Consider the following 23,016-nt stretch of genomic DNA (forward strand, 5'->3'; position numbering starts at 1 on the left):
GAACTTTTACCCCACGGCGGGGCAACTTGCCGTCATCCAGATCGAAGCAGGAAATTGGCAGAGTCGTTCAATGCGCCAGGAGAGGTAGACCAAAGGAGAAAGCAAGGCAAGAAAAACGTCACAGAGTTGAATCTAGCTGTACCTATAGAATATATATTCAATCGGAATCTTTGACAAGGTTCTGGCTGGAGAATTTCTATTCGTCGATCTGCCATCGCCGTTTGAGTCAGCCCGAAGCTATGGGAACTACTGTCACGGAATGATGTCGATATCTCAAGCCCTGTCCGAGCTTGGGCCGGAACAGGCTCTGAAGCTCCCCACTGGCTAGCAACCTAGGGAGCCACCCTCTGATTAACACACGTTCAGCTAGGCACTACCAGATGCAGCCCCGGATTTACACAAGTCATTCGTTGTAAATCCTTTCGGTGATACCATCAGAGTTCCGATTATTTAATCAATTATACATTATCGTATTGTACAATTGTTGACTCCGGGATCGAGTCATCGACAGTATGATTACTTCAGTGTACATTGGCAACAAACCACCTCCCGTGGACAGTGAGCCGGGTGACATTCCTAGTCATGATGCATCCAACCATACAAAAGATCTGTTTGCAGCAGCAGAATATCTACGCCAAGATATTAGAAAATCCATGAACGCCGAACTGAAGAAACCGGAAAAAGCAGTGCATGTATTCAGGAGCGAAGCATCAAAACGTCTGATGCTCGCCTATTTGCAGCTGCCTGATGGCGAGTCGAACGATCTCAGATTCCGCAGGGACACACGACAGTACGACGACATGGATTTTGCTAGCTTCATGGACGCCAACGCAAGACTTTATGAGATCCTAGAGGACATTACTCGTTGTTCGATGGGCCAGGCTACACACGTTTTTTCCCGACAAAATAAAATGACCATGGCATCGTGGCTTTCACTGGCCCAGAAAGGTGAGGCAGAGAACCCTTTGCATTATGACACGACTGGATACGACGCGTCGAAGGAGAAGCGGAGGGTACCAGAACCACACAGCACTGAACCAACTCTGAGTGCCCATACTGTGCCAAACAACATGTACTGCAAAGAAGTGACAGGTACGGGCGATGACAAGAAGTTATATTCTCTGCGTTTACCAATCTTCCGCCACGCAATGAAAACCCTGTTTCCCCTTGGATCTGGCAGACAGAGTCACTGCTTTGCTATCCGACAGCGAATGTGCCGGTATCAACACCATCCCGCTTGACGGACCTGTTCACCACGTGTGGGATATATGTCAGTTGATATGAAGCCGATGCCAGAAGAACCAGGCGATGAGAACAAGAAGCTGAGATTGCAAGTCCTGAGATTGAACACCGAAGATCCTGTACTTGGTCAATCCATTTACGATACCAGAGATCCACGTGATGACACAACAGGGAATATACCAACTCGTGTCCGCACTGGCGACATCTATGAGTTAAGGACGGACGGTCCTAACCAATATCCGCTGCCCAATTGCGACCTCCTCAGCATAATGTCCGCACTGCATCGTCTACGTTTTGCGTTCGAGGCTCAAGGCGCTCTGAAAAGCCTTTTCAGACATCCGCCTCCGGATGTCGACCCAGCCGCTATACGTCGGCGCGAAATGCAGGAGCCCAACAGCAGCCTTTTGGGAATTTATTGCGACGTCTGCATTTGGTGCGAAACTTATATCGTTGGAGGACAAGTGGAAATGGGTAGTGGCTCTAGAGACGCTGGACGAGGAAGAGTTACGACGCGCCGAACAAGAACAGGCTGCCGAGCTGGAATGGAGGCGAATAATGGAGCAGGAGGAAGCAGAATAGGGGCAAGCTCCCCGAACCTTGGAGTACTGGAGGTTGTTTCAGGAAAGGAAAACCACTGTAGCAGGCTACATTAGGGAAAAAAAATACACGGATGCACTGCAGTTCCGATATCTGAAAATGCCTACGTACATCCATTATAGCCAACGCCCGAGACGTTTAATACGTCGAAATCGGAATCAACGTTTGAATAATTTTTAACTCTCCAAATCCCTAACGCTCGAAGAACTGCTTACTCCATTCTCAGCCAACGTTTAATGATCGAGGAAGCGTTTATTACTGTGTGTTAGGTAGTTCTTCGTATGACTGCGAGGCAGTATTGATGAATATTGGAATGGAGCCATCAATTGGAATGATGTACTTTACCCCGCACTACCCGCCCGACTGACCCACGTTTAGACGCCAGCTAGACCCTCCCAGATGCGGCCCCGGATTTGCATGTTTCAGGCGCATGAGGGTCTGCGGATACCAGCATCATCGAGGGCAGCTGACAAGCAAGAGGCCTGGAGAGAGCTGTCCTGGGCAGTCATGTATGTGTGTGTACAGCGTATGATGGCGGGAATCCTATCCCTCAGTGCTTGGGTTCTGTGTATCACTGGTCTACAGCAATAGTCGCAAAGCTGTACTTTATGCCCATGCAGTGAACAGAAACCGAAGTGCCTGGCACCTGGTCGTATTAGCCCAGCCGCGGCCAGAAGGGATGCATGGGGTTGGTTGGAGACTTGGAGTTGGTCGGCAGTGAGGGGGCATCCCCCAAACACCCCGGGTTGAGCTTCAGCGAGTTTCAAACTTCAACTTCTTCATCTTCCGAACTTCCATGTATTTCCTCTCAGTTGTATGACGATTGCTTCTATCGATTATACGCACGTAATACAGTCCCGAATGAAGAATCATATCGCTACCAGAGCTTCCTGAACTTCTCCCACCATTCCTCTCCGTCCCGTGAACGCCAGCAACGGTGTTGCGTGTAAGTACCTTCCGATCTGGTTACGTGAGTGACTCCGCATGAGCTCCAGCTCCAGCTTCTACCCGTCAGAACCCTACCCTCATTGCATTACGTCCTGTCCGTGCCCATGGGCACGATATCTAATGTCACTATAGGGTATAAGTCGGCAGCCGGTAGCATGATATTGTAGTTGGCATCCAGCCAGTCGTCGCGATGCTGACCAACATTGTATCGCAAACGTCCCCGGGCGCCGGGTCGCTCTACGTCAGAGCATCCAGCTCCAATGTTCTCGCACCACTCAGCACTTCGGTGTTGCTGAACGGTCGTCACCAACAAACCCGTTCATACCGATGCGGCATTTGGTCATCCTACTTCGGCCCCGACTTTCAAAGACACGCGCGCCGCCGCCAACGCATGATCATGTACAAGTATGCCGAGACGCAGAACAGAAGGTCGTCATGGGACCAGAACCCGCTGGCCGACGACGCCAAGACCGCACTGCGGCGCGTCATTGGAAAATACTGGCATGCTGGCACTTCCATCTGTGGCAGCCGCATGGTTAGCTACGGTACCAAGCCGTCTCAAGCAAACGAAGAGGGAAATCTGAAAGACGGCACGCAGACGACCGAGTCTACTACCAGTAGCACATGGACCAGTCCTCTGGGCGACGTCATACATCGATGGACCAGGCAAACCTCTCCAGGAATCACGCGGGCGGGCTCGGGCCGTGGCTCGTCTGCAACGGAGGGATCTTCGACGGGCACCTCACCGGAAGCAGAATTCATCATTGACCCAATCACCAACCGCAAGGTGATCCGCAAGACATTTGGGGCTACCGGGTCGAATACCGAGTCGCCTAACGGTACCTCCAAGTCTTATAGGTTTCGGCATACGCCTTTCGCGCCAAATGGGCCGCCTACTTACCCAGATGAGACGCCTTCTAGAGAGGAACTAAGAAGGTACGAGGAAGTGGAAATCGATCCGTTATCTGCCGCACCCTATCAAAGCCGCGACTCGACGGCTACGTACCAGCCCCAGCCTGGGGTTCAGGCTGAAGAGTACTCTTTGAATCATCTACCCCCAGAGGATCAGGCGGAAGTATACGACGATCTACACAAATACACCCCTGCAGAGCCCGACGAAATCAAGGACATTTCCACAGAGGCGGCAACACCAAAATACGACGATCTGCACGACTACAAGCCTATAGAGCATGACGAGATCCGTAACCCTTCAGAAGAGGCCACCCAAACGTATGACGACCTCGACAAATACAACCCTACAGAGCATGACGAAATCAAGTATGAAGCGGAACAACTGGTCCAGAAATATGACGACTTACACGACTACCGACCCATGCAGCCTGACGAGATAGCAGTTTCGTGGTCCGCACCAAAGTATGACCTTGGCGACTACAAGCCCTTCAGGTACAAGGAATCAGATGCGACTCAGCCCGAGCCCAAACCAGAGTATGATGACTTACACAAATACAGGCCATATATGCACAACGAAGATGCCGTATCCGGTGAAGCGGCAGCGCCAAAGTACGAAGACTTGGACAAGTACCAGTCTCACACGGACCAAGTCGACGACGGTATGGCTTCGGCAAAGCCCCAGTACGAGGACCTGGATAAGTACCAGCCTTTCCTTCACCAAGAGGGGCAGTCGGAGACCAAACAAGGGTCGCAGTACGAAGACCTGGATAAGTATCGCTCCGACGTGTTCAAGGAGGTTCAGGCCGCCGAAGAAGGCGAGCCCTTTGAGCAATATGGTGATCTGGACCAGTACAAGGCAGCATACCGGTACCAGGAACCCGACGGCAAAGCTCCCGAGGCGCAAGACCCGATCGAGAAGAGTCTTGGGGAATTCGACGCGGACAAGGAAAACCGCGAGAACCTCGAACAGGCCATGACCGGCCATATCGCCGTATCCGACGCAATAGACAGGGAAGTAAGTGCAAGCCTCCAGCGATCCCGGCGGAAAGCCATGGAGGACCAGCCGTCGGTCAACATCTTCCGCGACCCGCCTGAGAAGTTCCACGAGCTGCTGAAGGAGCATGGTCTTGGCCCGGCATCCGACGAAGCGAGACAGATTGATATTCAGAGCGCCGAGAAGGATTACTCTGATAATCTGACGTGCCATTTCAATTCAAACGTGGAGACAGCGCTGGGTCGGATGAACGCAGCAGCCACTGGCGAGCCGGCCGAGCGTCCAAGTAAGAATCCAGTGAGTCCACGACAACAAACAGAAGCTGACACTGACCCATCTTCGGAAGTGTCACCAGACGAAGAAACCTTGAGCAAAGATGGACGTGGTACCGCACAAGCGCACGAGAAAACAAAGTACGGAGATCTGAATCCCGAAACCCCAGTAACGTTGCCCCCGAGATCTCCGCCTCCAACCTCCCCTCCAGATGCCGCCGCACCGGCCATCTACAAAATCCTAGCCTACGACCCGACGATGCAAAACGTCAGCATTGCTGAGACTACTTCTATTGTACCAGATCAAGCGGCGCCGTTGACACCCAGTGAGGTACTCGTGCGCCTGTCCAACCCCACCAAGTTCTTTCCTCATTTTGAGCCGTTGCGCGCGGAGGGGTTTGAGATTGTTTCGGGGAGTGGCGATGTTCTCGTCTTCCGCAAGGTCCACGAGCCATCTGCATCATCAACGCCATCATCTTCTTCGCTAGAGGATTCCACCAACGCCTCTACTGCTCACCCTGTCAACCCCATCGACATGATGGGCAGGAACCCGCTTCCTAACGCGGCGGCCTTTGCCTCTCCCACCGGGTTCGTCAACTACAATGATTCTTTTGTCGAGGCGAGACAGCAGCGCCGGTCTCCGCCGTTCCGATCCCATATCGATGTCAGGCGCGAGGAGCCCGTCTTCAGCGGTCCCAAAGTGTATGCTGACAGAAGCCTGAAGAAGAAGAAAAAGAAAGCAGGCTTGACGAAGAGGATCTTTGTCGGCGGCGTGTGGGTCGCGGGGGTCTCGTACGCGTTGGGGGTCATTGGGGAATACTTTGCGACCGGTGGCATTGATGGAAAAGGGCCGACGGGGTTTTAGCACTTCAAGTCATAGGTACTATGTCCTCGGAGTTGCTTAGTCCGCACCGTGGTCAGGCATAGGGGCGGATTACACTGATTTTGGAGTATATGGGCGGTGGGTGGGCTTTCCTTGGCAATCTCGTTCATGCCAAGAGATGGGATTTCTTATTGTGAGTAACCGGGGCATATCCAATCAGTAGGCTTTCTTGGGGTTTTCCATATTTGCGACTCGCATGTACAGTAGCTATTGAAGTTTTGGCATAGCTCGTATCGAAGAATTCGCTCCTCCACTCCTAACTGAAGATATGTCGTGGGATGTGAGGGCCTTGCAGAATCACAGTTGAAGCGGTTGTTGGAAGTCCAATGATCATGTTCTTGTCCAACCTTGCACGCAGTGGTTTGTCTCTCCATATCCAGGCCACAGCTAATACCGTGACCGGGGAGATCCCCTATGTCGTGGGATACAAACCGGAGCTTCCCCCGATCAAGCCAGCAATCTAGAGACGGCAAATACCGATCTGACCTTTTTTCAATGCATATGCCCACACGACCACCATTCCGACTATTTTTTTGTGCCATGTATATCCCATTCTGACCGAACCCATCCGTCCCCCCCTTGAGCCGGAGTCACCAGACCAACCAGAGAAGAACCCAATCGAAGCCCACTCGTTCCCTTCCTTGTTTCTCCCAATTACGATCCAAAAACACCAGAGCGACTGTTTTCATGCTTCTTCCCTTGCTTTTCTTCCTACTTCTCGGTGAATCCGTGCCCGGACTTGCCGCTGCTGTCGCCGCTGCCGCTGCCGAGGCCCGACATCTGCAGCGCGTGCTTCTGCTCCTCCTTACTGAAGCTCTGCTGGCGCGCAAACGAGGGCTTCCACGACTCGGCGCCCCGCATGGCGCGGGCGGCGTCCTTTTCGAGCTGCGGCGAGGCCGGGGCGGCCGGGACCTTGACGGGGGCGGCGTCGGAGGTGGTGTCGGTGTGGCTGGGGTTGGAAGACATGTCGGCTGTTGGTCTTGAGATGGTGGAGAGAGAGAGAGAGAGAGAGATGGGTTGATCGGTTGCTTCGTTCGTAGCAGTAGGATGAGGGGACGACTGCCTGAGCTTGTACGGCTGGCAGAGCTCACTGGATTTCCGGACGGAGAGAGCTTGGGGGTGGTGTGGATTTGTTCGTGGATGTCAGGAACGGAAGAGAAACAGGTGGGATCGAGAGCTCAACACTTGCAAGAGGAGAAAGAAAGGAATTCGAAACCAATAGGGCAAATGTGATAGCGGATTAGGTATGGGACTATGCTAAGAATACCTTGCGTCTAGGTCTCGCGATAGGTGGTGTGATACGAGGAGAGGTAACGCCTGTACGGACGGACTGCTCAGTTGGAGGAGGTATGGAGCTGCTCGATAGTGGATGGTGGGGAATCGGCGGCTGGAGCTGGGCTAGACCGACCGGGAGCGGGGATGCAAGGAGGAGCTGGGTGGACCGACCAAACAGGGGGGCGCCAACTTGCGGGGTAGGCTGCGAGCAATGCCATTGGCGCTTATCAGCGGGAGAGATTGCCCGCATGTGGTACGTCAAGATGAGTAAGCAGGCCGACCAACTTCAAACAGAACCTTCTTCTAGACAAACAGCTGCCTTCAGTAATCCCGTGCAGACTCATGTAGACTCTTTCCATCAATAACTTCAATGTACATTATATTTTCAACTACCTTGGAACTCATTACATCTGACAGGGCGAGAAGCGAAGTTCTTAGATCTCTGTACAGATTGGCACTGCACCCCTGCACTGTTCTAAACCTCGTCACTTTCTCCCAAGGCCATCTACAGCCTTAGCCTCTAAAAATCTGCTAGAGTCTGTTTGCTCCCAGGGGTTTCCAGAGCCTCGCCAGCCAAAGCTGACTGCTGGAACCATTCTCCAAGCCTTGGACGCTTAGTCTCCTGACAACATATCAACAAGGTCACAAGCCATAGAGACAAGGTAGATGTTCTTCATGACAGTTGCGCCTCGTTACGATAGCCTGCCTATATCCTGTGTCGACCGAGCATCGATAGACCACCCCGTCTATCAAACGCCGAGGCGGAATTCATAGTCGCGTGAGAGCCTCAATACCCAACCACCAACAATAATACAATGAACCGAAAAAGACCTCCCCCAATGCCACAAGAACTCCTTTGGCTATGCACAAACAGGCGACAGAGTCTTTCCAACTCTGCCCCTATACCAGAACGACGAACAGTGAAAAGGGGTATCGGTGCGCCGCCCACGCCTTCTTCTAACCAACGGCCACTCAGAGCACCGTCATCACACAACAAGATTCGACATCTCACAACTCAACATCTTTCGCTCCACCCCTAAGGGGTCTTGGGACGCTTCCAATAGTATTGCTGGTATGTGTTAACATAGGCACCACTTTAACTTTTTCTGGATAGGATGATGGCAAGTTACCTTGTGCTGTTTCCTGCAAGCTCTCAGGCTTGGCTTCCGCAGACCATCCGTGACGGCGAGACGACGCGAGTCGTCCGTATCTCTCTCGGGCACATAGTAGTACTCGCTCTCTAACGGCTTTCCGGCCGCATCCTTGCCTTGCCGGGCGATGACACCGATGCACTCAGTGGCCTCGATGATTCTACGCAGATCGTTCTTGCTGAGGTCCTTCTTCTCCTCGGACGGTAGGTTATTCAAGATGCCCGACAGAGGGTTCGACGACAACCGGGAGTACGCGAGCTGGTTGATCACGTGGTTCTTGACGGCATCCACATCGATGTTCACGTTGAGAGGCTCCTCCGGCTCGATGGAGGGATGAGCCGTGGTGCTACCGGAACCCAGGCGAGAAGGCTGACGCGGCGAGTCGGCGGCAGTGATGCCAGCCAGGCGGTTGGTGAGGTTGGCGCCGAAGGGGCCAAAGGAGTGCACGATAGGGTCGTTCTCCTCGTCAGGGTCGTTCTCATCATCAGGTTCACTCAGGTCACTCGAGAAGCTGTTGGTGATCTCGGTCGCCGCAAACGACACGTCGACATCAGGGACGACCTGCGTCGGGAGCTCAGGCTCATCAGCATCCGGATCTTCATAGATGTGCACCGGCTCGCCGCCGACCTCGTTCTCAAGCAGCGAGTCTATGCTAGACGAAGACTTGCTGAACGGGGTGGGTGACTCGGGCGACTTGAGACGCGTCTGGCGGCGTAAGGGGCTGGACTGGAGCAGGTCCGACACGGAACCCTGACGGTTGGGTCTGACACGGGGCGAGTCGTCCCACGAAGAGTCGGACAGGTTCGCAGCAGCTTCATGGCGATCCCTCTTAGGCCAACGCACCATGACACGCGAATCGTGTACATCCAACATGATCTCGGCATTCTCCGTCTCCGACGTGAAGGTATCACCCTTGGACAGCTCCCATGTTCGGCCCTGGCAGTGCAGCTTCAGGCCATTCCAGCCGTTGCAGATGATCTCAATCTTGTTCGGCTCGAGGGGGTCGGCAGCTGGCAGGTATCGAGCCTTGACATGGACGCGTGACACGAGGCGGTTGGCCGAAAGCTGGAAGTGAGACGAGTTGCTGGAACGGCCCATGAGCAGAGTCTCCCCGTTCTCGTTCAGGTCGACCGAGGGCACGGCAGAAAGAGGAGCCCGCTCTGACGCGACGGACTGGGTGCGTACCAGGCTCGGTCTGGGGCCGTGGGCATGAGGCGGAGACGAAGAGAGGATGCCCGTACTGGAAGTCGGGACCGGCGTCGGGTACTTGAGATAATTGTTGTTGGCCCCAATCGACCCTACACGAGCCTGTCGTTTGGGAGGACGCGGGAATCCGGGCGAGGACGAGAGCGGCTCGAAGGGCGGCAACAGAGAGGGAGCTGGTCGTTTCTTGGATGGGCTGGATAGGAGAGCCGGCAACGTGGGCTCAGATACCTCTGCAGCAGGTGCCATTTTCTTCACGGGAGAGACTGATATGATGCCTATTTGCCAATGATCATACCAATGAAGAGATCCAAGGCCTTTTTGGTTTTGGTTTTTTTACTTCCTCAAGTGACCAAGAAGTCCCAAAAAGGTTTGCGTGGTGAGAAAAGGTGGTGGACGAGAAATATCACGTTTCTGCTGCAGTAGTAAAGTCCCGCGCGTTTTTGGCTAGCAGGGGGGTTCGCGGTGCCAAAGGCGCGTTTCACTGGCTAACCAGGGTGCAGTCCTCTTAAGCGAACCACTTCCACGCTTATAGGCCAGTTTGGATTTCGACGTTGGAAAAAAAGGGAGCGTAGTGGCAGAGAGATCTGCTCTGAGCAAGCCGGCGTCGTGAGCAAAAAGTAAGTAAGCAGGTGAAGGATTATCTTTTCTCGCTTCGCTTCCAGCGGCCTGCAGATTTGGTCGGGTTCTCGGGAGTGGTGTGTGTGTGTGTGGTGAGGTTGGTTTGGTCTCGTGGACGGCGGCCTACAACTTGGCTTTACTTTGGGTAGAGAGATGAGATGTCTTGCCCTACAAAATGGAAAGCTGGCTTTGGCCCGGTTTTAAAAGGGAGGGACCGGCGCGGTCGAGACGCGGGCGCGGTGCGCGTAGAATTGATGGGAGAAAAAAAAAGACCACTAAGCCGTGTTCTCCTACAGTGGGGTAGCGCCTGCGGTTCCAGTGAGCTCACAGGGCACTTGGTATCGCCTACGAGGGACCGAATTGGCCTATTCCAGCCAGGTAGCCAGGTAGCCAGGGCCCGGGGTTCGTCGCTTTAGGCACGTTTGGAGCTGATGGGAGGATGACGGAGCCACTCTCCATGCCATGATATAGCGAGTCTTGCTTTTTGCAGCAACCAGCCTATCTGACTGACTATCCGAGGGCTAACTGATGATTTGCATACATTGATGGCCGACCAGAGAACATCATTGCTCTTTTGGAACGCCCGGGTCAAAGTCTACAAAGTGCAGCCCCAAGGTTTGCATCATCACTTTGATCGTCTTCCCATCCGGCGTTCTTTTCCCAGTCCCAGTGGGCTGGGTTGCTTTAGGCAGAGCGCCAGGAGGGCCCCACAGGCACGCGTGCCTTTGTTAAGTGATTGCATGCCCGCGCTGCTTACGTGCCGAGACAGCCAAATCACTTAAAGGCCGGGCGTGCGGCACTGAAACGAACTATTGAATCGCTGGCACCTCTCCGATCACTTGTTTCTAGCATGTAAGTATTTACATACATATCTATATACATGAATAATTCCAGCACTTTTTTCATAAAGATACTTGGACTGGCTGCGAATCTCCAACATCCAACCCTCCATCGGGTTCTCTTGAAGAAAAATCTTGGAACCCCTCACCTCATCATGACTTGCACCTGCAGCACCAACCTAGCTTCATCATCCATCTCCATCTCCATCCATCCATTCAACAACAGGCTGTCGAAGTCCAGCCTCCTGCAAATAATTCGCGTCTCCACCGGCCAACCAACCAAGAAAAATCCAATAAACCAATCCAGACCCAAGTTCTCTCTCTCTCTGTGTGTGTGTGTGTGTCCATCGAGGAACTACATTACTCCATTGTATTTGTATGTATGTATGTATTTGACAATTATTCAAGCCTGTCCCTCTGCATAAACACATTCACAAGTTTCATATCAACTCCTCGGGGTATCTTTGTTTCTCCGGGTATAAGCAGTCAAAACCCAGGGAACCTTCCGGCCGTACTCTCAGGCATAATAAGAGTAAGTAAAAAGCCAAACAAAAAAAGAGAACGTATTAGGAAACCATCGAGAAATATAGGTAAACGATAGTGAGGTTATAATGGAGAAGCAAAAGGCGCTCAAAATCGGCCAGTCATCGTCTGCAGATGTAACGCCGTTTGTCCAGACGGCTGCTGTAAGCTCACCCAGCATGCTGCTGCTCAAAGACGACGACCGACGCTGCTGCGGCTGCTGCTACAAATCTCAAAAGGCAGCCCGGCTCGGCCTGCCTTCGTTCAGCAGCATGGTGTACTCGCTTCGTTTTCGGATCAGGAACGCCAGTCCGAGCATATAGTCGGTGCTGTACTTTTCGGACGAAGTGTGCATCAGGGGCTTGAGCACCGTCCCCGCGAGCCGCTCGGCCGTCATGTCGTTCTTCTCGGCCGCGTCCGCGATCGAAGACCACAGGTTCAGCAGCAGCTTGAAGATGCCGCGGCCAGGACCGCGCAGGCCGCCCAGCGCCTCCTCCCAAAAGTCGATGCACTGGTCGGTCCGCGTCGAGCTGGAGCCGCTCTGCGTCGCCTGCCGCGACAGCGAGATCCACCGCTTCGCGACCGACTCCGAGATCAGCGGCTTCGGGAGCTGCGATAAGAAAATCATGATGATGTCGGCGGCGTCGTACACGCCGTAGTTGTCCCAGTTGACGTTCTCGCCGTACTTGGGCGCCCGGCTGAAGGTCTCCTTGAGCTTTTGGACGCGGTACCCGTCGCCCGGTTCGGCAAAAATATCCGGCGCCTCGACCCCCTCTCGCTGCAGGAAGCTGCAGCACTTGTGGATGCAGAGCGGGAACTCGCGCCGCGACGAGCCGCTGCCGCCGCCGCCGCCGTGGTGCGTCTTGGCCGTGCTCTTGGCCGCCTGCATGCTCTTGGCGAGGGAGACGCCGAAGACGGCGTTGGAGCCCGGCGAGGACGGGCCCTCCGGGTCCTCGAGCTCCGTCGTCCACAGCGGCAGCTTCTTGATGGACGTGGACAGCCGCCGGCTGCCCCGCCGCACGAGGCTCGCCTGGATGATGGGCGTCGACGGCCGCATGTGGTCGTCCAGCATCGAGCTCAGGTCGTCCTTGGACGACGACGATTCCGAGATGGCGTTCCGCACGTGGCCAAACAGGCGGCCCACGCTGAAGTTCCCGAACCGGGGGCTCTTGGTGTTGTTGCTGCCGTTGCCGCCGCCCTGGCTTCGCAGGCGGTTCCCGTTGGAGGTGATCTCGGTCACGACCCCGAACGCCTCCTCGGGCGCCAGTTCGAACGAGGCGAAAGGGGTCACCATGGTTTTCCGCCGCGCGTCGAGCCGCTTGGCGTCTTTGGGCGGCGGCGTCGGGGCGCGGCTCGGCGCTCGACTCGGCGCGCGGCTCGAGCCGTCTTCGGTCATCATCTCCTCCATCAGCGTGTTCACCTCGGCGAGGTAGGGCTCGGCGTGGTCTTCGGAGCTCTTGCGCACGCTACTACTCTTCTCGCCGCCGGGGATATTCTTTGCCGGTTTCGACGAAGACGACTCCCCGTCGCTGACGCCGATGGCGCTGTCCGGGCCCTGGCTGGCCTCGATCGCTGCCGCGGCGCCTTCCGGTTCGTCGCCGACGTACGCCCCAAACGACGGCCCGCTCCCTATGTAGGCGCCGTTCTCCATGTCGGCGATGATCAGGGAGTCCGCGTACGTCTTGAGGGCGGAGAAGTACGTCTGCAGGTTGTGCTCGGTCCCGCCCGATTCAAACTCGTCCGGCAGGCGGAACTGGAGCTGGCCCAGCTCCTCGATGATCCGGATGGCTTCGCCTCGGACCTCCGTCTGTTGCCGTACGTTGTCCAGGTCCTCAAAGTATCCCCCGTCCGTGTTGTCATAGAGATCGCGCCCGCTTGTGCTAAGTCAACAAGTTAGCGCATACCGCCAACTTCTAGTAGAAGTCCGACTACTTACGCGCCGACGAGGTCGAGGGCGAGTCCCACGGTCGTCCGGTGCGCCTCTAGGGCGTCTCGCAAGTCGGCGATGTGCGGCTTGCCCTCCGAGATCCACCGGGTCCTCTTTTCCGGCCGCGACAGCTCGGGCCTGGAGAGCGCCAGCAGGCTGGTGTCGAGCTCGTCCACGATGGCATTGCACTGCTGCAATATCGCGGGCGTCTGGGCCGCGATCTTGGACGGCAGGTTGGGCGCGTCGTCCTTCAGGAGGTTCAGGACGCCCCGCAGCGAGTGCAGCTCCCGCGAGACGGCGTCGAGGTCGGACCGGGCCTCGCGCACTTCGCGGACGAACCCGTTCAGGACGAGGGTGGCCCTGGAGATTGTGCTGCCCAGCTCTATGCAATCGGTGGTTATTGTGCTTTAGTAGTGTCAGCTGTGTTCTATTCGACAGATGAAATTAATAGAGTAGAGGAGAAGGAGCAGCAGCCGCTCCTGATGCCCCAACTTACAAGCAGTCCATTATACTCAGTCTTTCCTGCCTGATGTATATGTGTTCGACTGACCCAAAGCAAAAGCGAGCTCTTGTAAGCAAATAAAGAAAAGTAACAGCTCTCAGAGTTGTTTTTCCCAAAGTCTCTCTAAAAATGGAGGGAGGGGGTAAAAGCGTCATTCCCTGAAGAGCGTTGTAACCGACGGGCCCAGCGAGGATGTCACCTCTGATAAAGCATTCGGAAGGTAGGTAGGTACAGTAGTCTTGCTGTGTAGATGGACCAGGGTCGGGTTGGAGGGGCTCGTGCCCAGGGAAGGAGGGGATCCAGGTTGTTTAATTGCACTCGAAAGGTTTGAATCTTGAGGACGAGCGCAAACCTGCAGGCACTGGGCCCGGGGGGCAGCTTTTTACCCCTGCTGGCTATCCCGACCCTGGTTTATAAATTCCTCGACAAGGGTCTCTCGACGCAACACACCCCACGCGTCCTTGTCCGTCCTTTGCGGCAGAGCGGAGAGCAGAGCAGAGAGCAGATGGAAGCCGACGTGGAAACAGGGTGTGGACGAATGTCAGCGTCCCTGCACCGAGGGCTGTACGTACTATACACATGGCAACGGTCGTACAGAGTCGGGCGTGCGAAGAGCGCGGCTCGCCCCTCACTCACTCAGCAGGTCGTCTTCTGGCTGGTCAGAAAGATGCACACACACACAGACGCCACTAGTCATCCATATCAGTCTTATATGCATATATGTGCACGTTAGTGTGTGCGACTCGGATCAGGCTGGATGTGTAGAGTAGAGTTGGGGTTGTGAGGAGTTGCTACTGGAGGGACGGCGACTTGCCGAGCTTCGACGTCTTGCCGAGCTTCGACGTAGCTTACTTTCCACGTTGTCCTGCTTGTAAGTGGTGGTTTTAAGTCTACGACTACCACGGTACGACGGCCGCCGCTACACCCCCCAAACCCCGATTTCACGACGATTGCCGTTGTCTTGACGTGACCAATGAATGGAAGGGTTTTAGACAAGTAAGGACTTGCTTAGTCGGGAAGACCACTTTACACGGACAGCACCACTTACTCAGTTCCTGTTCCTCTCGGACCCAACCTGCGGGTGGGGTCGCAATCGGCGGTCTCCAGCTTCAGGGCATGGAGGAGTTGAGGAGGTGGTAATCTCTTCGCGGCTTGACAGGCGCTGCTGGGCGGGGAACACAGAACAAACCTCCTCGGGGCTTTTTTGTTTGTTTGTTGCAGTTTAGCCAGCGTCGCTCATTGACTCTTTTCGGGTGCGACACACGCACACACACACACACACACACACACACACACACACACCTCCAATGTAAATCTCTTGTCGGACGGCTCTCGTCGAAGCTGCATATCTGCATCTGATATGATGGGATGGATCCTCGCCCCGAGGCAGCGAGAAGGACAGCCAAAGTTCTCCACACGACTGATCTCATCCCGTGCCAATCGCTGTTCTCCTGACTGCAGGTGTTACACTGGGCCATGAATTAATTGACACCCAGCGCTTTCTGTTTCTGCAGCAGTTTCGATTTCAGGAGTGCTGTAAGCACGCACATGGCAATATGGGGACTCAAGGGGCTGGATATGAGCCCTTTTTCTTAGAAAAGTGCATGCATACGCACGATAGAACGAGCGTCAGGGCGCCGGCGCAGAACCGGCTTCCATCAATTGTTCTGTTCTGGACCGGAGACGTTTTGACAAACCCACATGTACGTACGACATTGCGAGCAAGGCCCCCTCCCCCCCCAGGGCGGCCCCTGGAGCCAGACCCAGCTTGGTGCTATAGCGGAGCAAACCTCCACGCAACGGGGGTGTTCCAGTCATTCTACTCTGTTGCCGAAAACATATGTACAATCTTCAATGTTATACACCTGATACATACTTATTAGTTCTTTACTAATTGTGTATATTCTATAGTTATGTTCTTTTGATGGGGTTGCTTTTCCGCTACCCTACTTACATGTTTCGGCGCCGGGCTTAATGCAGCATGCAAATGCGATATATCAAATTCCGGGTCCCCAAGTCGCATGGCCTCCTTCCTGTTTGTTTCGCCTGCTGCAGGACGAAGCTGTCACCGGTGGGCGGTTGCGCGGCCGGGGAAAAAAACGAGAGGCGCCTATTAATTCCTACGTGTAACCGAACGGAATGGCTCCCAGCATCGATCGTAAAGAGACAAATAGGCCACGACAGCTTGTTGTTGGGGCAGCTTGCTTTTTTCTATGTCGTCGTCGTCAGAGTCAAGATGTAAGCCCCGCAACTCCGCCAGCTGGGGGAAAGGCCCAATGCGTTGCATTCTGTTTCGTTTCGGCGGTGCGTGTCGAGACACTGTCGAGACGTGGTGGCGTCCGGTTAGTCTGGTTCGCTGGCATAGATGCCGACCTGTCACTGCGAGAGTCCGCTGCAGGCCGAGCCGGCTGAGGTCGCAGTTGTTGGACAGACGTAGCACAGCATAGCATAGCACGTATGCTAATAAGTATGCCGCATATGTAACTTTTTGTGATATGATATGTCGCACTGACCGCCGCTGCTTGTTCCCTCCTAGTGCTCGAGGCTAGGAGATATATGTAATGCTCGCAGCTCGCGCCCGGGTTGATCTTCGCTGGATGCCTGTACGAACTGCAACGCTTAATATCCCGGTGATGAAAGGGTTCCACTGTGACTGGGCAGCCACCATCATATCATGATCACGGCAATTCCCTGATGAGTGTTACCTAGTGCGTTCGATCTGTCCAACGTGATCTGTCCGGCCATTGGATTTTCTTTCCGTGGCGCATCTTGGTAGAGAGGAGGAATCGCGGCCATCATCGTTGGATCAAGCAGGTGTGTGTCTGTTCCGTGCATGTGCCTGCGATCGATTTCCCCCATTGGCAAATACCCCGACTGGAGCTGCCTCTTTCGGGTCGGCCGTGTATCGAAGAATCGCATAATTGGGAGAAGGAGGTAGAGAGCATGGCGCATGGCGGCGTTCTTGATGGTGTGTAGCATTGCAGCAGTGGAAAAGTCAATACCTAAGCCTGGCCTGGTCTATAATCCCACATGATCAAGAATAACAGGATCTACAGTGCCGGCTGCTGACTTTCAGCAAGTCGTTCTAATGCAGGCTGGCTTTCGTGGCATTCAGGGTCGATAGTAAGACTATTGATTGCTGACTCATTCCTACAGCCGGGTCTGAACATATGAATCTCATTGATGTAAGCGACAGGCTTCTTCGTCCCAGGGATCCATCATACACGCTCGTTGACTATTTTGAGAATCACGTACATAAACTGATGGTAGGATTTGTTCCCACTTGACAGGCTGATCATGACGCAGCGGTTAAGAGCTTGATGGAGGGCGGCTGAAACGGACAATTTCGCTACGATCCCGGTACGTGTGGCACAGCACCTTTTCTCGATTGCATCGCTCAATGCCCCGAGAAGTGGCAAATAGCTACACCCTTGTGATCTAAAGGGACAAATGAGGAGTACATAAGCCGATTGCCCCTGGGGCCTTGCGTGTAGGATGCAACCCATGCGACATTCCATAAATAACACACTTTTGACGTTGGTGATGGGCTTACATGCTTTATCGATATTAACCTAGGTGTCCTCACGATCCGGCCGTCCCAACTTACCGCCTAAATGGGGCGAAATGACCCGAGTTCCATCTACACAATTCATAGACGAGGCTGAGAAAGACAAGCGCATATGAATCTGCATCGTGCCCCAACTTCGGAATGCAACAGCAATTTGAATGCATGCATACCACAATTATGTATGTACTGCTGGCAGCTGGCTTCGCTTTCCGTCCGTTCGTTCCGCATACTGCGTACATGTGGGCATACCCTTTCCCCCGGATCTCAACCAACCGCATCGGCACCACGGACGGCAGCCGGGCGGACAGGGCAGAACCTATGTAACGTCAAACGGTGACTGGTCCAAGCTGTTCCCAAAGAACCACCGGCATGCGGTGTGACGCCTCGCCTCGCCTCGTCGTCGTCGGATGACGAGAACACACCCCAGATATGCGTTGCACTTCCACGCACGTCGTCGGTTAGGGGGCCAAGAAAGTTTCGGTGCAGCCTAAGAGTCCCTTGCGTTCCAATAATTGATTCTCCCGGGTTGGTATTGTTGCAAAGAGAGGGGGCCAGCTGGGGGCTTTTCTGTTCCCTGAGTTGGCTTGCTTAGTCTCGGCTTGCAACGTCTCGCTTGGAAAATCATATCTCCCAGTATTGTTTGTTGCACTACCTGTGTAACTGCATCGCCATGCATTCCCACCCCTTAGGGCGGCTTCTCTTCCACGGGTACGGGCTTTGCTCGGCTTCTCACAATTGATAGATGCTAAATGGCAGCTTTGAATATCCCGCGGTGGTCTACCGTAATGAGGCTGTCATATACGGACTTCTAAGAACCCAATAGTGAACGGTTGGTGTGCACGACTAAGACCATCGTCACCGTAAGTGTGGAATGGGCCAAAATGGTTAAGTATTGTCCGTATGTAGGTGAGACTGTCCGCTTCCCGTCTCCGAAGCGCCGGTTCGCGCGCCCCAGAATAACATGCATAGTAGTATACTCACTATACTTGGACCTTTAGAGAGTCTCATAGCTCATCTTCTGTGGTTATATTTATTAGTCGAAGCATGAAACCTGCTCAGCCGTTATTTTTACTTTCCCCTCAGTTTACACAGGAGTCTGGGTACTGATGGTATGGAGAAGCGTCTGTGTGTACATTTTGTTTCGAGGGCCGCGAGCCGGGTCCATTGGAAGCAAACCCCTTCAAACCGGCGACTTTTTTTTTTTCCTTCACGATCGCCGGGTCCGACTGCATATCTGCATCATAGACTATGCTCCAGAGAACAAAGTTTCACAGTCTACAGAACATCGCAAGTGCATCTGGAATCGCCAGCATGCCCGGTACGGCTTGCACCCTATCTTTCTTTTTGGCCCGTGGAGGGGGTCGGGCGGCGGGTTCTCGCCCGAACGGTTCGTGGGTCCTGTCCACCCTTGCTTGGCAGAAGCAAGGGACCTAAGGGGAAGGGGGGATCAAATGGGAGCCGCGGGACGAAGCGCGAATTACACCACGGGGACGTCTTGCGCCACGTGCTCATTACGAACTCACTTTCGACGAACAAGAAAGGTTGCCTTACGGTACGCTACGGAGTTCCAGACAGTATCTCATAACCGAAGGAAACACGCCAGACCGGCCCCTGATAATATCAGCAAACGTCTCCTGGAAGATTCATGAGAAAGGCAGCGTAGTATGTGCAAATACTACATAAATATTCAACGCGTGGCCCGACATGACTCCGAAAGAATGCGAACAAACGTTACATATGCACGTTCGCAGAGCAGCAGCATACGTGGGTCATCGCCGTTGAAGATAAGATCTCCCGGGATAGCAACCTTCAATCGCCCAACGTTGAGTCATGAGCGCCAATAGTGCCGGCAAGTTCCTACAACAGACATTTTTCTATGCCTAGGCCTCCAATCGCTCATCACGAAATGTCCGAGAGATAGGGGAACCGGCACAGAGCAGCAGCGTACCGAACAAGTTACCCTGAGGTAGGTTGATTGATAGAGGGAAAACCAGATTCTTGACGTCCGAGCGCTGGTATGAGCGCAGGCTATGCTGCGGCGTGCTGTTCATAGCTGGCAGAATGGAATGTTGCGTTCGTCATATCGAGTGCGGGGGACCAGAAGCAGGAGAACCATCTGCGTAGTCGTGAAGGAATGCAGCATGCACAGAATGGTTGGTGATACTACGTTCCTGACAGCTGCATGCGGCTTCTACTTCGAGATCAGATTCCTACTAGTCGATACCAGAAAGAATGCAGTTGTCCGTCTTGGTTGGACAATTCCCTCCAAAAAATAACATGCCAGGCACGGACAGGACGTGATTGGCCTGCGACTGGTCGTCTAAACTAAGGTTATCTGCTTATCGGCCGATAACGACCGGAAAATCAACGAGGCCGCAGCTGATAAGGAAATTTTTGGACGAGTAGGGGCCCCACGTCCCAGAAAGTTTAGTAGCTTTGGCTTCAGCGCGAGAGGTCGGACCGCTGAAGAACAACAGTAAAAAACACATATCCTCCAAATACCATATCAATTTCTGTTATTCGAATACCGACAGTATGGCGCCCGCAAAGGATATGGTGCTGCGCTCCGACAGCCAGGTCGTCGCTCCCGTCAGCCCGGAGCAGACCCTGAAGGCGTCCAAGGCGCTCCTGGTGCACATGAAGAAGGCCACCAAGGACAAGGCCGCCAGCGCGACCAAGAAGAACCTGCTCGAGGACGACGAGTCGGCCGCCAACGAGACGCCCATCTGGATGACCGTCACCACCAAGCGCCACATCACCGACAACAACCGGCTCAAGCCGCACAAGATCACCGTCCCCCACAAGCTCGCCACCGATCCCGAGCTGAGCATATGCCTGATCTCGGCCTCGCCCCAGCGCGCCTACAAGAACCTCGTGGCCTCCGAGGAGTTCCCCGAGGAGTGGCGGAAGCGCATCGACAGAATCATTGACCTCACGAAACTGACTGCCAAGTACAAGCGCTACGAAGAGCAGCGCAAGCTGTAAGTTCCCATTGCCGCCGGGTACATCCTCGGTATGCCTCTGACCTTGTGCGCCCAAATAGGTTCGCGGAACACGACATCTTCCTCGGCGATTCCCGAATCATCAACCGCCTTCCCAAGGCCCTTGGCAAGGTCTTCTACAAGAGCACCGCCAAGCGCCCGATCCCCGTCGACCTCCAGTCTCGTGACGAGAAGAAGAGCAAGAAAGTCAAGGGTGATGTCTCCGTCAACACCTGCACGGCGGCCGAGATGGCGGCCGAGATCGAGAAGTCGGTCGGCGCAGTCCAAGTGCACCTTTCGCCCTCCACCAACACCGCGGTCCGTATCGGCTACGCCAGCTGGACCGCCGAGCAAATAGCCGCCAACGCCGAGGCCGTCGCGAACGAGCTGGTGAAGAAGCTGATCCCTCAACAATGGAAGAACGTCAAGTCCATCTACATCAAGGGCCCCGAGTCTGCCGTATGTTACCTCTCTAGATGCGCCCAACCCAACATGTTACTAACCCGCAATCTTAGGCGCTGCCCATCTGGCTCACCGACGAGCTGTGGCTCGAGGAGAAGGATGTTGTGGCCGACGACTCCGAGGAGGCCAAGGCCCTCATGGCCCCCGAGAAGGCCAACGTCGGCAAGAAGCGAAAGTCCCTGGACGGAGCTGCCGAGCCGGCCGAGCCCAAGAAGGCCAAGAAGGGCAAGCTGTCCGTCAAGGCCGAGACCGCCGGCGACGATCTGGACAAGGAGATTGCCGAGAGGAAGTCCAAGCTGAAGAAGCAAAAGGCCGCGGCCAAGAAGGCTGTTGATGTTTAGAAGACAGGCTTTCTGCATGGATACTACTCGCTTTGATTGCGTTTCTGTGGCGTTTGGGGATACTGCGTCCGTTGGGTTCAAGGCATCGCACGGCGTTCTCGAGAGGGCAAATAAAATCATACATGGTCGGGGCCAAGCATATCGATCGCGAATAATAGAAATGTCTTGTGTGTTGTCCTTCTAAAATTACACCGCCTGCTTGCTGTGAAAACTACAATTTGTTGCGTAACCCTTTCAATCCCCGACCGGATTCTTCAACACCGTATCTACAACTCACCCATGGTCTCGTCCTTTCGGAACTTCTTTCCGTACGGGCCAAAGTACTCGGTAAACGTCTCGTTCAGCACCCTCTCGGACAGCTGCATGTGGTCACCGGGCGTGGTCTCGAACTTGAGGCCGCCCTTGCGGTCGAGCTCGCGCAGGCCGATCCAGTCCTCGCTGTAGAGCTTCCTAGCGCGCAGCGGCGTGGACTCGGTGCCGTTGACCTCCTCGAACCAGGCCGTCTCCTTGGGCAGGACGGTGGTGTCGTCGGCGAACATGTACATGACGAAGTTCTCGAGGCTCGCGAGGTGGTCGGCGTACGTCTTGTTCTTGAGGACGCGCTCGTTGTTGATGTCGGCGAGGAAGTTGGAGGCCTCGAGGTAGCGGTCGAGGTCGGCGGGGTCGCGGAAGTACTGCGCGGGCACGAGCCGGCCCTGGACGTAGGAGCTGAAGGTGTTGCCGTGCAGCAGGGCCATGGCGCCGCGGCAGAGCCAGTCGGTGGCGCCGCAGGCCTTGTAGTCGACGATGCCGTTGTGCTGGCTGCCGAAGGTGACGAGGCTGCGGACGGGCGGGCGGTTGCAGCGCTCGACGTAGCCGCGCAGGAACTGGCCGCCCTGGGAGAAGCCGACGGCGTCGATGGCGGGCGCGGTCGAGAGGATGGGGTGGGCGGCCAGGTCGGCGCAGACCTTTTCGACCTGGGTCGTCACGTTGCCCCAGAAGGTCGCGGTCCGGTCCGCCGAGGCTTGCTCGTCCATCCGGACGTAGTACACGAAGGTGCCCGGGTTGGCGGCCTCGGCCAGCTCGCCGACGGACTGCAGGCCCTCGGCGGCGTAGTTGTCGCCGAGGCCGTGCCAAATGACGAGGGGCAGGGGCGTGTCGTTTTCGGGGTCGCCTTTGGAGCTGAGGGGTTTCTGTTGCTGCGGGCGCGGCGATGAGAGGGCTTGGGTGGCTAGCCCGAGGACGGCCAGCTTGGTGGCGGCGCGCATCGTGGGTTCTGGATAGTTTTTTGTTTTGTTTGATTCGGGGGTTTGGAAATGTTCGGTTTCAAAGTTGGTAGATTTGGGTTTCTAAGCGGCACTGCCGGGTACGAGATGGGGAAGAAGTTGTTGCGTGATGAGGGATGTTGATGCAGGGAGCTGACAGGCAGACACAGGCGTAGATAATCCAATTACGTACCTGACCCTGACGTTAGCGGCTTGCGCTCGCACTCGGTAGCAGCTTCTCTTTAATTGGCCAGAGCTCAAGCAGCTTGTAAGTCGGAGAGGTCGGTCCTCTGAGATCCGGAATCCCAGGCGCAAGTAGGATCGTGATGCGTGTTGCTGGCTCGGTCACGTCAAAATGTTCTGCAAGACTCGAAAATTATTGAACCCACTGGCCATGGGTTCTGGCTCGTGTCTATCTGAAAGATACTGTTTTGCTCTTCCATTTGGCATCGGAACGAGCGCTGCTGCAGCCACACATGCACCGCCACACTCAGTACATCCATCTGCTGCTCAACCTCTAGCGCGAAGCTTC

General features: G+C 54.9%; 7 protein-coding genes across 7 annotated transcripts; 3 read left to right on the plus strand and 4 right to left on the minus strand.

The window, feature by feature from the left end:
- Window positions 1-512: 512 nt before the first annotated feature.
- On the plus strand, window positions 513-1,821 carry PG986_006371 (uncharacterized protein; the record flags this gene model as incomplete). Its single annotated transcript, XM_066842593.1, has 2 exons — window positions 513-1,092; window positions 1,577-1,821. 2 exons carry the CDS (start codon window positions 513-515, stop codon window positions 1,819-1,821), a joined length of 825 nt encoding a protein of 274 aa, XP_066702455.1.
- Window positions 1,822-2,977: 1,156 nt separating this feature from the next.
- Window positions 2,978-5,830, plus strand: PG986_006372 (uncharacterized protein; the record flags this gene model as incomplete). Its single annotated transcript, XM_066842594.1, has 1 exon — window positions 2,978-5,830. The coding sequence occupies one exon, from the start codon at window positions 2,978-2,980 to the stop codon at window positions 5,828-5,830; it is 2,853 nt and encodes a 950-aa protein (XP_066702456.1).
- Window positions 5,831-6,559: 729 nt separating this feature from the next.
- On the minus strand, window positions 6,560-6,814 carry PG986_006373 (uncharacterized protein; the record flags this gene model as incomplete). The annotated part of the gene is made up of 1 exon (XM_066842595.1): window positions 6,560-6,814. The coding sequence occupies one exon, from the start codon at window positions 6,812-6,814 to the stop codon at window positions 6,560-6,562; it is 255 nt and encodes an 84-aa protein (XP_066702457.1).
- Window positions 6,815-8,159: 1,345 nt separating this feature from the next.
- Window positions 8,160-9,726, minus strand: PG986_006374 (transcription factor Tos4; the record flags this gene model as incomplete). The annotated part of the gene is made up of 2 exons (XM_066842596.1): window positions 8,160-8,192; window positions 8,254-9,726. The coding sequence occupies 2 exons, from the start codon at window positions 9,724-9,726 to the stop codon at window positions 8,160-8,162; spliced, it is 1,506 nt and encodes a 501-aa protein (XP_066702458.1).
- A 1,965-nt stretch (window positions 9,727-11,691) lies between these two features.
- On the minus strand, window positions 11,692-13,893 carry PG986_006375 (uncharacterized protein; the record flags this gene model as incomplete). Its single annotated transcript, XM_066842597.1, has 3 exons — window positions 11,692-13,339; window positions 13,396-13,791; window positions 13,883-13,893. 3 exons carry the CDS (start codon window positions 13,891-13,893, stop codon window positions 11,692-11,694), a joined length of 2,055 nt encoding a protein of 684 aa, XP_066702459.1.
- Window positions 13,894-19,991: 6,098 nt separating this feature from the next.
- PG986_006376 (electron transfer flavoprotein alpha-subunit) lies at window positions 19,992-21,240 on the plus strand (the record flags this gene model as incomplete). Its single annotated transcript, XM_066842598.1, has 3 exons — window positions 19,992-20,437; window positions 20,500-20,896; window positions 20,953-21,240. 3 exons carry the CDS (start codon window positions 19,992-19,994, stop codon window positions 21,238-21,240), a joined length of 1,131 nt encoding a protein of 376 aa, XP_066702460.1.
- A 266-nt stretch (window positions 21,241-21,506) lies between these two features.
- PG986_006377 (uncharacterized protein) lies at window positions 21,507-22,487 on the minus strand (the record flags this gene model as incomplete). The annotated part of the gene is made up of 1 exon (XM_066842599.1): window positions 21,507-22,487. The coding sequence occupies one exon, from the start codon at window positions 22,485-22,487 to the stop codon at window positions 21,507-21,509; it is 981 nt and encodes a 326-aa protein (XP_066702461.1).
- Between the last annotated feature and the right edge of the window lie 529 nt (window positions 22,488-23,016).

This window comes from Apiospora aurea (genome assembly GCF_038362705.1).
Source record: "Apiospora aurea strain CBS 24483 chromosome Unknown utg000004l_segment0_segment0, whole genome shotgun sequence".
Taxonomy (NCBI): Eukaryota; Fungi; Ascomycota; class Sordariomycetes; order Amphisphaeriales; family Apiosporaceae; genus Apiospora; species Apiospora aurea.